Raw genomic sequence first — 13964 nt, 5'->3', positions numbered from 1 at the left:
TATTATATATATATATAATATATATTATATATATATAATATATAGATATATATATATAGATATATATATATATATATATAATATTATATATATATATATATATATATATATTGTAAGTAAACTGCATGTTAAAAAGTATTTAAATAAATATATAAAAATATTTAAAGTATATTTTATACATTATAATATTTCAAGGAACATTTATCTTAATGTAAAATTAAATGCAATTAATTCACAAATAAAAAACAAGTTCACAAACTATGTACAGTTCATTAGATATTTTTGTGTTAAGATTTTAATACAAATTAAAAAAAAAAACATTTAAACAAATTTAATTCACAAACAAACTAATCGTGTTACCATTTTTCATACGAATTGAATAATCGATGTTTGTAAATCGGCGGCTATTACTTTTCACTGGGAAATATTATTTTATTTGAACAGGCCCTCTCTTAACAAGCCCAGTGTGCAGGATCGCAGAGGTAGCTGCGTTTCATTGTTTGTCTTATTTCTACTTTTTTCCCTAAATTTCCTCAAAATTCTCACTCTTGCACACTACCTACCTACCCACACTCTCAGAAACAAAGGTACGAGAGTTGTCACTGGGGTGGTACCTTTTCAAAAGGTACACATTTGTAACTAAATGGTCCTTATTATTACCTCAAGGGTACATATCGGTACCTAGAAAGTACAAAAGTGAACCTCTTGAAATTTTTAGGTACTAATACATACCATAAGTACAAATGTGTAACCTTTGAAAAGGTACCACACCAGTGACAGCTCTCATACCTTTATTTCTGAGTGTGTACATGCTCGTGCATGTGCAGTGTGGAAGAAATGTTTCATTATTCATGGGTGCCCCAGTTTTGAAAAGAAGTAATAATATTAAAATTCGAACGGTTATAGACAGAATTTACAACATACAGTTAAAGTCAGAAATATTAGCGCCCCTGAATTATTAGCCCCCCTCTTTATTTTTTCCCCCATTTCTATTTAATGGAGAGAAGTTTTTTCAACTCAATTCTAAATATAATAGTTTTAATAACTCATTTCTAATAACTGATTTATTTGATCTTTGCCATGATGACAGTAAATAATATTTTACTAGATATTTTTCAAGACTAGTATTCCATTTAAAGTGACATTTAAAGGTTTAACTAGGTTAATTAGGTTAACTAGGCAGGTTACATAAATTAGTTAAAAATAATTTTTAACTGAAAAATAAAAGTAAACTCATTTTCACAAAAAACAGCTAAAAACATAACAAAAATTTTAATAAAAAGCAAAAAAAAAAAACTTCTATAATCTCTCAGTGGCATTAAAGTAACACTGAGTATTGATGCTTGGACACTAAAATGGTATTTTCACCTATAATGTAGTCTCATTTATATAATATAAAAACCAGATGAGTTGCATTTATCTGTGAAGAAATCTCTAACGTCTTCCATCATCTCAAGGGGTTTAGCACTGGACAACACTTGCGATTATAATCCATATCTTCAAAGCGAGCCAGACAGGGCATCAGGAGCTCCTAACACAGAAATATTACCAGAGCATTCGCTGCCATCTGGGATCTAAGACTGGCCAGTTGGGTTTATCACATCAAAGATCCATTAATTCATTTTGGAAAGGAGGATGGGACAGGTGGTTGTAAATACACAGAGGAAAAAACACAGACCTCTGGAGTCAGACAGGTTGTCTGCTCCAAGCCATTGAGAAATGACAGAAAGAGAGGAGAGACTAGAGAAGGAAGAAAGAGCTAGAAAAAAGAAGAAATAGGAGAGAAACACAGACCGGTAAGAAATGGAGGATTATCAAGTCTAATTATTATTTTCAAAAATATGAAAATAAAATAAACAATATTTATTCTTGCATATATACAAGTATAGAAAAAAATGGTCACACTTTACAGTAAGGTTTCATTAGTTATCGGTAGGGCCAGACGGAATCTGCGGACATTTTTTGCTATTTCTGCGCAGAATTGTGTTAAAAAAATCTGCAGATTTATGCAGAATTATTTTGGGAGTATCATAATTAAAACCTTAATATATGAAATAAAAAGTAATAACTTTTTAACTTTTATTGAATGTTTACAATACAAATCCAATTACATCCACTTTATTTGGTAATCAAAGCAAGACTATTTAATATCTCTACTAAAAGACAGAAAATATTACTTTACAAACTGTATTGTAAATAAATCATATGAATATTTTATATTAGTCAATAATATTACTGTAATTAATTTCAAAACTGAATAAATATAAATTTACACACATTTACACAAGTGAATAAACATAACCAATGATGGGCTAAAAATCTGTGGAAATCTGCGGAATTCTGCGCGTGCAGATTCCGTGTGGGCCTAGTTATCTGCTGTTTCTCAATATGTGTTCTTCAGCAATCTTGTGTCCTCAAGTAACGTCATCATCAACAGCAAAAAGTTCAATTCCAAAACTCAAGACCGAAAGAACGGAGGATGTGTGAAAGTTCCCAGATGTGATAGAGGACGCACCGATGCAGACTTGAGCACTGAACTCGCTCGAGAAGTCCAAGAAGTCATTGTGACGGGTTTAAGGAGGTGGGAAGCACAGCATTTTATATATATTTATTATTAAAGTTCAGTGATATAACTTATTTATTTCTGGAGTTCCCCTAAATGAGACTGTGAAAGTAAACATTATTATGAAAATGAAGGTGAAATGAAGGTATAAACACATTAAGGGTTTTTATTTGCTGAAATTTGTATTAAAATCTGTTTTATTTGTGTTGTGCAAAGTATAATTGTAAGGTTTTTGTGCATGTTATATATATTGAAAATGGGAAAAACAATAAATCATTGTATCAATGCTGTAATGTTTTAATAATTTTCCGTTATAAACGCGTGAAGGTCATGTGACCATCAGGAAGAATGCAGCATCTCATTTCTTAGAAGACATGTTTTCTGTTATTGCGGTCTGTGTTTGTGGAATTGAGAAACAGCCAATGTATTTACTAACATGAACTAATATGAGCAAAATATGTACAGTATTTATTAATCATAGCCCAACATTTACTAATAGATTATTAAAATCCAAATTCATGCTTGTTAACATCAATTAATGCACCTTCAGTTAACAAACTAACAATGAACAACTGTGTTTTCATTAACTAATGTTACTTAACATGAACAAATGCTGTAATAAAAATATTGGTCATTGTTTGTTCATGTTAGTAAATGCATTAACTAACATTAACTAAAACAACCTTTTGTAAAGTGATACCAAAAAAAAATAACCACTAGAGAAAAATACTCAATTTGTCTGGACCATTTATGTTTTAGTTATGTGTTTGAATAAAGCTTTTTTATTTTTTGCTTTATCCTGTAAACTATTATCAAATAGGCATGGGTATAAGATTCTAACGGTATATGATAACCTTGGATAAAAATATTACAGCATCACGGTACTGTGATTACTGCTACAAAATAAGTTCTTTTTAAATGTCTGGGTAAAAAACAACAACTTTTTCCCCCTTTTGAACACAACATATTTTATTTTAGGAAACATTTAAAATATTTTTAACCAGTAGCTTTTGATGTAGAGGTACATTTTCAGCTGAAGACACTGTTGCTAGGGCTGTGGGATTTGGGGAAAATATCTAATACTATAGCTATTCTTTTGACAGATATTGTGACTGTGATTTGGTTTACAATTTAAGTCAAGCTTTAAGCTGATTTTTATTTCATTCAACCTTCAGTTCAAAAATCTGTAAGCCGTGGCAACAATTCTGCGACACCTCTTAAAAATGACCTGTTTTTGTTCTGTATTTGTGATTTTGAAAGCAAAATATTCCCATATTACAAATGTTGTTTTTTTTAAATATTAATTTGTCTAATAATTCTTCTGAAGCAGCAGACGCCATAATTGCACTTTCAGTGCTTTCCTGTTTATTTTCTTTTTATTTTATTGTGGGCGTAGATTGCGCAATTCTTACAAAAGTGTGCTCACTCAATTGGATAGTTATAAAGCCCCGGTGAGATCACAAATTTCGACATGATTTTCTTGACGTAGAGTGTTGTGGGGAGTCATATATGACAAATGGACATCGTGACAAGATTCAATCGTTTCTTCTCGTGTAATGTGCCATAATTCACGACAACCGATACCATTTCTGCAAAACCATCGCAGAAAGTCTAGCATGTTTAATTTTCTGAAGCATAGCAGACTGGTTTTGAAGCACTTCACCTCAGATGTTATTTGTTAATTTTGTCTACATATAGACATATATTTTATATTGCAGCCTCTTGCAAATAACTAATTTCAATGTTTCAAATTGTGATTGCGATTTTCCATAAAAAACTAAATAAAATAGTCGTGAAAAACATGGTAAAAAACAACAACAACAAAAATAAACTTACATAAACCTTTGGAACCTTATAACAAAAAACAAGTTTTTTAAACCTTGACTTTTCTAAATCGCGGTAAACCTTGATACCGGTTATTGTCCCATGCCTATTATCAAATGTTGCTTTTAAGCAATGCAATGAAATGCAATAAAATGAAATGAAATGCAATGCAATGAAATTAAAAGAAATGAAAAGAAAGAAAGAAAGAAAGAAAGAAGGAAAGAAGGAAAGAAAGAAAGGTAACATGTTTGTAGACAATTTTATCATCTAATTTTTATGAAAACATTGTCATTTTTTGGGGAAATTGGATCTAAATGACAAATAATTTTGTAAATGTAATTCTGGTATTTGCAAATAATTATTCAAATTTATTTAACACAATTTTATGTTATTCAATTATTTTAATGCCATTTATTAATTTAACAGCCCTCTAGTTTCTGATCAAATTTAGCTGATTGGACAGAAAAGCAAGAGGCAAAAACAAGACAAAAACTGAAACAGCACACATACCTTTTTTTCGGTTAAATGCCCGGTTCATGCTTGAAAACGCTCCGTCTCAGCTGCGATTTCGTGGAATGTGCCACCTCTACCTGCCAGAATGAGAGTGTATATAAATTTACATCACAGAGTGAGAGAAGCAGGAGTGCATGGTTCAACAGAAAAACTCTGTGAATTTGCTTAAGGTTAAACCTCCTAGGGTGCATTATTGCACAAAATGTTACTGGGTTAAAAGCTATTGGGTTAAAAAAATATAACCCCTAAAAAAAGCATCAAACTTCTCTGCACAAAATCATTTTTGAGAAGATAAAGCCTTAGAGCTGCAGCAGGTAGAAGGGTTAACAGTCAAACAATAAATATTATGGGTAAATATGGCTTCATGGTTCAAATATTTGCATGTTTGAAGATTGTAGATGAAGTTTTCCCATAACTCAGTGGAATTAAAGGTGCGATAAAGGTTTTTGTTAAATAACATTCATAAAATAGCTTTCTCTTGAGGCTATCTATACCCTAATGTACGTGAAAACATTCTAAAAAAAATATTAAACATATCAGAGCTGCATGATACTTCTATAATTCCCAAATGATAATTATTCATATGCCTATTAAACCCAAAGTTTCTATGCTTGGATAAATAAACTGTTGTTTACAGTAGCAAGTAAGTCACCCTTCACAAGTCTCAAATGAATTCCATTAAAAAAGTCATTCCAACTCATACTAATGAAGCAAGAAGTCTTTATGAAGTCAACCATCTTGCTGAAAAAAGATTCATTCATTTATGAAGGAAGTGAAGCTCATTTATCCACTCATTCAGTAGATTTATTCACATTTTTTGCATTTGACAAATGCTTTTATATAAAGCAACATATACATTGCATTAAGGCACACAATGCCGTTTAATCAGTTCATGCTTTCTCAGAAATTCAAACTCACAACCTTGGCAGTGCTAATCTCATGTGCTACTATGAGCTGTAGAAAAGAAAAATTATCCGGCAATGAAACAAGTGAGTCACTGAATCAGTAATTTAACAGATTCATTAAATAGACACAGATTCATCCAGTAATGAGACAAACAAGTCAAATCTTTATGAGTGAGTCATTGAGATATTCATTCAACAAATTCACTATAAAAAAAAAACATATTCATACCGTAATGAAAAATGTCAAATGTTTATGAGCGTTACGGAGTCATTCAGATTCACTCAATAAGACTAATAACAGATTAATAACATTTTGTCAGCATTATTATTTTAGTTGTAAAATCATGGAAGAATTATGATCTCTATTAAAATATCAGTAAGATTCTCAGTTTTTCCAGAATTGTGCAGTTCTAGCCAATATACAAATATGTTTTTAGTTAAATACTCTCCATAATGAGGAACTCTCTTCAATGTAGGGATGTATAATATGACAATGCACTGTACCATATGTACAAAATAAAAAGTCTAGTATTTGTGATGTTCTTTCGTTTATTTCATGGTGTCACCAATACACTGTTTACAGTCACACTTAATTATAATTTATACGAACACACCATTACAGAAACATGAAGAACAGCATGAGAAATTTTACATTTTACATTTTGCATTTTATTTAGAAATATTTTCTCATTTTTATATTTAGTATGTAAACATAATTTTTTGAAAGTAATACTTTTTTTATATTTCTACATTTTATCAATTGCCCTGAAGTTTTAAATGAAGTGAGAAATGATTACAAACAGTTGCATACAGTTGAAGTCAGAATTATTAGCCCCCCTTTTATTATTATTATTATTTTTTCATATTTTAAAATATTTCCCAAATGATGTTAAACAGAGCAAATTTTCACAGCATGTCTGATATTTTTTCTTCTGGAAAAAGTCTTATTTGTTTTATTTCGGTTATTTCGGCTAGAATAAAAGTTTTACATTTTTTAAAAAACATTTTAAGGACAAAATTATTAGCCCCTTTAAGCTATTTTTTCCCCTGATAGTCTACAGCAGTGTTTCCCAACCCTGTTCCTGGAGGCACACCAACAGTACATATTTTGAATGTCTCCCTTATCTGACCCATTAACTTCAGGTTTTGAAGTTACTTCAGGAACAGGGTTAGGAAACACTTGTCTACAGAACAAACTATCATTATACAATAACTTGCCTAATTATCTAAATAACCTAGTAAAGCCTTTAAATGTCAGTTTAAGCTGTAAAGAAGTGTCTTGAAAAATACTGTCAAATATTATTTACTGTCATCATGGCAAAGATAAAATAAATCAGTTATTAAAAATGAGTTATTAAAACTATTATGTTTAGAAATGTGTTAAAAATATTCTCTCCATTAAACAGAAATTGGGGAAAAAATAAAAAGAGGGCTAATAATTCAGGGGGGCTAATAATTCTGACTTGATCTGATTATTTGTAAGTATATACTATAAAATGTAAAAAAAGAAGATTTACATGTGGTCAATCTACAGTATATAAACTAATAATTGATTGTATTTATAGAAATTGTACTATATCATGATATGAACAGTTGAAGTCAAAATGATTAGCCCTCCTGTGATTTTCTTTTTTCTTTTTCAAATATTTCCCAAATGATGTTGAACAGAGCGAGGAATTTTCCACAGTATTTCCTATATTTTTTCTTCTAGAGAAAGTTTTATTTGTTTAATTTTAGCTAGAATAAAAGCAGTTTTAATTTTTTTAAAACCATTTTAAGGTCAGTATTATTAACTCTCTTTTTCAATATTTTTTCCAACTGTTTACAGAACAAAGCATTGCTATACAATGACTTGCTTAATTACCCTAACTTGCCTAATTAACCTAGTTAAACCTTTTAACCGCACTTTAAGCTGAATGCTAGTATCTTGAAAAATATCTAGTAAAATATTCTGTCATCACGGTAAAGATAAAAGAACCCAGTTATTAGAAATTAGTTTTTAAAAATGTTTAGAAATGTGTTGAAAAAAACAGAAATTGGGGAAAAATATACAAGCGGGCTAATAATTCAGGAGGGCTTATAATTCTGACTTTAACTTTATATCATTATCAGGACACAAGATGACTTGTATAGTGTTATATTAGATTTCTGTCATATCGCTCAGCCCTATTTCTGTATCACCAACTTACTTGGCTGTTGGCTTTTGGAAAAAGAAGAGAGCCCTGTGTACTAACCAAAAATGTGAAAACAACCAAAAACTATTAGACAGTAGTGACTATAGTGTCATTAAACCTACTACTGTTTATTTTCACTGCAAGCTTAGTTTTCTCTAACATTATCAAACAAGTTTGACAAAATTACTAATAAGCTAAGAGACAAAAATTATCAAACGCGAAGCCAAAATGGCTAGATGTATTTATAACAATAGCACTGTCAAGTGGATGGATGGAAACAGAAGACTTGCAACACCTCCCCAATGGACCCATGTGCTCATTACTGATTTCCCTGGTGTAAAGCAGATAAAACCTGCATGCTTACAGGCTTTTCAGAAAAATGAATTCACAGTGAGTTCAGTAGAAGTTCCTCACTCCCATATCTTGTCTGTGATTTAGCAATCATGATAACTTTTTTCAGGCTTATGTTATCATTGGATAATTCTCAAAGTAAAGGTAACCATTTTCATAGTAAAATGCAACGAGACAGTAAGAGACATTGCAGTTTTAACGCTGGACTGACCAATTTTATATCCACGTTATGAGTGAACAGGCAGCCTACATATTGGACAATAAAATAAAAGGGAACTTCATATTCACAACAAAATACTGACAATTAGCCAGTATACCTTGACTACATTTACATGGACATCAGTTATCGAATTATTTGCCTTAATCTAAATCGACAAAAATATAATTAAGGTGTTTACATGAGTTGCTTTTTGAATGTTGCTGTTTTACATGTTATACTGTAGCAGATAATTCGATTAGCATCATTGCATCACTACGCTATCCACATTTCCTCCAGAGTTCCATGTAATTTCGGGTGTTTCATTTTTAATTTGTCAACTTTAACTGCAGTTTGGGACTTTCACCTTCATTCAGGAACACTTTATGCATGCCCCCATGACAAATGAGATTGGATGAGAGTATGAACTGCTGGAAGGGTGTTGTTTCAATGAAATTGGCTGTGTGGAAAAAAACCCTCAGCATTTTGTGATGCAGGTGCCTGTGGTCCTTCACTAACTCAGTAGGTGCAGAGAATAGTGTCAAACAGTTGTGTCAATATGACGGCAAAGTCCTATATGACAGAAATAGTTTGATAGCGGTGTTTACATGTCAGTACTGCATTGCGACTGAAATCAGCATACTCAACATATCTTAATTCCATTTCTGTTTAGTTCAATTATGACCTTAATTAGATTAAATTAATTTTATTAATTGGTGTCCATGTAAACATACTCAGTGTTTCTAATATGGCAAACAGTTCTCTCAAACATTACAGTAAATAAATAGCTCACGCTGACACTGTAAAAAAAAAAAAGTTGACTTAAATTTGTAAGGCAAAATGCTACACATCTTAAGTTGACTTAACTTTTAACCCAAGTACTGTAGTTGAATTGATTTAAGTAGACTAAAATAAAAGCAGAGCAGCAAGTTACATTAACATTTTAAGAGTACATTTTTTTAACAATAATACCATTTCCTGAGATAATAATGCTGCAAAAGCTCAGTTTCTTGTACCACCAAAAACATGAGGATCCTTGAGTATTCATTTTGTTTTTCCCTCTATAGGTTTTTGACTTACAAAGTGCCAGAAATCATTGACCTGCATTTTAAGAATTGGTTAAATTGAATTGAACTTAATTGCAGATTCAGTTAAAAATATTCATTACTGAAGAAATGAAAAGGGCACTTACATTTTGAATGACCTGAGCTGAATTAAATTTCACTCTGTGTGAACTATCCATTTAAGTACTGTAATAAAAGGGTGAAAACAATAAAACACCATGTAATGTGCTGTTCTTAAAGTGAAAACGCTAACCGCTATTTAAACATTATTGTCTGAAATGCTATTTAGGGCCAAGAATGCTTTAAAAAAAGTCTTGCATCTTGCTAAATAAGCAGTGTAAGAAGTGATGCCTATGTTTGTTTTTATGTGAAGGGTGTGGTGCTTCACTGGAGGGAAACAGTAAATTATAGTATTTTGGGATGAAAATTTGGCATAGAAAAATGTGATTTAAAATTTCATGACAGAACAATGGATATGTTTTTTTAAACCTTAAACATACAATTTATGCCACTTTGTACTGCTGAGATGAAGATGACAAGGTGAGAGCAGCTTACTGGTTTGAGCCAATGAGACATATCCACGGCAACATGGGATTGGTATGCAGAATTGTGCTGTGTTTGCAACAGATTTGTAACAGAGCCTGTTTATATTAGATCTTGAACATTAAATGTGTAGAAAAATACACTCACATAAATAAATTCACATCAATGCAAAAATGCATACATTATGGGGCGTCACGGTGGCTCAATGGTTAGCATTGTCGCCTAACAGCAAGAAGGTCGCTGGTTCGATCCCCGGCTGTGTCAGTTGACATTTCTTTGTGGGGTTTGTATTTTCTCCCAGTGTTCACATGGGTGTCTTCCAAGAGCCCTAGTTTCCCCCACCGTAGAAGAACATGTGGTATAGGTGAACTGAATAAGATAAATTGGCCATAGTGTTTGTGTGTAAAAGTGTAGGAGTGTGTATGGGTGTTGCCCAGAGCAAGGTTGCAGCTGGAAGGACATCCACTGCGTTAAACATATGCTGTATAAGTTGGTGGTTCATTCCACTGTGGTGATCCCTGATGAAATAAAGGGAAATGAACATACAACATAAAATAATGTGTAAAAGTTAAAACCATCCTTCAGACAGCCACAATTTGTTAATTTGAACAAGTCTGCAATAAAATTAAAACAAATTAAAATATAGCTGCAAGCAGCAATTAAGGGGCCAAGTACTTCAGAGGCAGAATGAACAAAGCAGTCCAGAGGCCAAAAGCAACACGTTTTTGAATACCTATGAAGCATCTAATGGCCGACGGACAAAATGGCTGACTTGGGAAAATCAGAAATCATTCGACTTGGCATGCTATGCCGCATGTAAAGAGATCAATTTTATGAATTCTGGACATAGAGTTAAAAAGATATAAGCAAAAAAAAAGCCATTTTGTTGTTTCTCTGGACCGCTAGGGGGTAGTGTGCCGAAACGCTGCAGGTAATCTCAGACCATGTGTGTCACAACACACATCGGGTTTGATGTGAATACATCAATGTGTTAAGAAGATATTGCCTTAAGTCCATTTTGCAAGCTCTATGTTAGATTTGTTCACAAGTCAAACAAAAACAGTTGGTCTAATCAAGCTGAATTCCATAACTTTTGGTCAGTATGGTCTGTAGATCATGTGATTCAATATTGGTGAAAAAAATAACTAATAACTAATAAAAATAACTTTAATAATTCGAACACTGCCTAGGAGTTCGATAGAATATTGTCCACTCTTACTGACACTCAAAACTGAAGCTCTTTGTTTTGAAAGGATTTTAACATTCTCCCCAGGGTAATTGCGAATTAAAGTTTGTTTTACATAATGCTAAATGGTTATGTCAAAGATCAGAATCAATGTTAATTTTCATTCTGCATCATGTTTGTGCAATGTCACATTGTAATGCGTTACTAGGCGGTTGCCCTGTTGGCCTAATTAACAAACTTCAGCTGGATCAAAATGCAGCTGTTGGAGTGCTTTCTAGAACAAAGAAATTTGATCATATTACTCCAGTTCTTTCATCATTGCATTGGCTCCCTATTAAATATCGTATAAATTAAAAAAATTTAATGACTACCTAAAAAGCCCTGAACGGCTCAGCTCCCCAGTATTTGAGGGAGCTCCTGGTGTATTATAGCCCATCACGTCCTCTACGCTCAATTAATTCTGCGTAAAATTGATTATTCGCAGAATATCAAAATCAACTGTAGGTGGTAGATCTTTCTGATATCTGGCACCTAAACTCTAGAACAGCCTTCCTAGCACAGTTCGGGAAGCAGACACACTCTGTCAGTTTAAAACTAGATTAAAGACACATTTTTTTTATTATTCCTAAGGTTTCCATAATGCTGGACCAGGCTGTATCCTGAGCAGCTGCTGTGGTGGTCATGAAGGAGCGGAGAGCATGAGACTGATCTCTGTCAGCCCCCGTGACAGACGAGTCCTCGCATTGATCCTGAAAGGCCAGCCTGCACATCAGCAGGTGACCTCTCCCACCTGCAGCTTCTCCACGATGGACGCTAAGTGTTCTTCAGCCTCCGGCGCCTAGACTGCAGCTCTGCACAAGACGTTTGGCCATAGGAGAAATGGGCGTGCCCATCTGAGCCTAGTTTCTCTCTATGTTTTTTTAATCCTTCGCTTTCAGATCAGAATCAGAATCAGAAAGAGCTTTATTGCCAGGTATGTTCACACATACGAGGAATTTGTTTTCGTGACAGAGCTTCTACAGTGCAACAGGATAACAGAGACAGGACAAAAAACAGATAATAAATATATTTTAAATATATATTATTTTAAACATATATAATAAATATATTTTTTCGCCAATTGGTGAAGTTTTTTCCTCACCGCTGTCGCCACTGGCTTGCATGGTTCGGGACATGTGGAGCTGCACATTGATGGATTTGCTCTTCAGTGCTTGAACTCTCAGCAGTGAATATTAAACCACACTGAACTGAACTGAACTGAACTTTAACACCGAAAACTGAACTGACATGGTTTTAATTTACTATTATCTTCTATGTGCTGCTTTGACACAACCTACATTGTAAAAGCGCTATACAAATAAAGACAAACTAATTTTCTTAACACTTGGGCGAGACATTGCATTTTAAATGGGCTTCATTTTTTATCTTGAAGGTAACTATTTTGTACTTGTATTGTAAAACAAAATTATGAAAGCATTCAGACATGAAATGTTAAATGCTTATAAGAAAAAAAATACCTTTTTTTTTTTTTTTTTACAAAAATGTATGCTGTTTACAGTAACACAGACTAAAAAACCCAATATATATATATATATTCTTAAACAGTCCATAAGATTCCACATGGGTTAAATAAAGCCAACAAGAATATAGATACCTTTATATTCCAAGAAAGCAATGCAAACAGGCTTCAGCGTGACAGACTGACAGGTTTAAAAGCACATGGGCTGAGCAGAAAGGCAGGCACTAGTATTTTTTTATACAGAGGCAATTGAGCTGTCATACAGAGCCATGGAGAGTCAAATGTACAAGGACAGCGGTCATCACTGACGGAGCAGGTGAAGTCACAAGTCTGTCACGTCACCCCTGCCAACAGTCTGAGGAGACCAAGAACAACTTCCAAAGAATTCACAAATCATTAGGAGTTCTGTCACAGTTCAGAAAACTCGCGAAAAAGTCTCTGACATATATAAACGAAGTCATATTTACGGTCAACATTGCAAAGATTTCCTAACCTATTAACACGTTTGCTCCAGAGCTTCAAAGGAAAAACCACACAGACCATTTCATTACAACATTCCCCATGCAGAGAGAGTGAACAGTGTAGAAGAAAGAGAAAAAAAAACATCAATGCCCCTCTCTCTCTCTCTCTCAGTTATTCTGCTAAGCAATATTATCTGTTGCCCGGTCACACCTGGGCAAACACCTGGCTGTGCTGACCGGCCGCCTGACTGACAGCAGCTGTGTTTGTTCACCGTTTATCACTTCCAGGCTGGACTTTCTGTCCCACAGGAGAGACTCCAAGACCTTTTATGCTGAGCTGCAAAGTTCTGCGGGTATCTTTAAAAGAGAACTCCAGCTAAGCAATTTATAACTGTTCAGTGTTCGCCGTTGTTCATAAAATTCATAAGCTCATAAAATAATTAATATTCTAAAACAATAACTTGCCATCACCATCTATTCAGGAGTTATTATGCTTTTTTGAATGAATCAGAATAAATATAAGCCCTGGACTGTTCTGTGGTTTATCAAACATAATCATGCACACAACTTTATGAGCATTATATTTTCCCCAAAATTCAGCGTTCTAGGGAGCAGACTACAAACAAAAGCACAAAGCGAGAAACACCGGAATAATAAAACACAAG

At 33.2% G+C, this 13964-nt stretch overlaps 1 protein-coding gene across 9 annotated transcripts in view; it reads right to left on the bottom strand.

Moving 5' to 3' along the window:
* The window catches only part of gulp1a (GULP PTB domain containing engulfment adaptor 1a), a 109998-nt gene that overhangs the window by 32231 nt on the left and 63803 nt on the right, over positions 1 to 13964 (bottom strand). For 7 of the 9 annotated variants that reach the window (XM_056465809.1, XM_056465811.1, XM_056465817.1 and 4 more), the window contains exon 2: positions 4898 to 4977. In XM_056465809.1, coding sequence (XP_056321784.1) covers positions 4898 to 4925 — 28 coding nt within the window. In that variant the 5' untranslated portion in view covers positions 4926 to 4977. Of the gene's footprint in view, positions 1 to 4897; positions 4978 to 13964 lie in introns of those variants that run through there. The other 2 variants (XM_056465812.1, XM_056465815.1) reach the window with 2 other exon arrangements.

Source organism: Danio aesculapii, chromosome 9, assembly GCF_903798145.1.
Source record: "Danio aesculapii chromosome 9, fDanAes4.1, whole genome shotgun sequence".
Classification (NCBI taxonomy): domain Eukaryota; kingdom Metazoa; phylum Chordata; class Actinopteri; order Cypriniformes; family Danionidae; genus Danio; species Danio aesculapii.
Note: the sequence above shows the minus strand (reverse complement) of the source record. Positions and strands in the feature narration are given on the sequence as shown.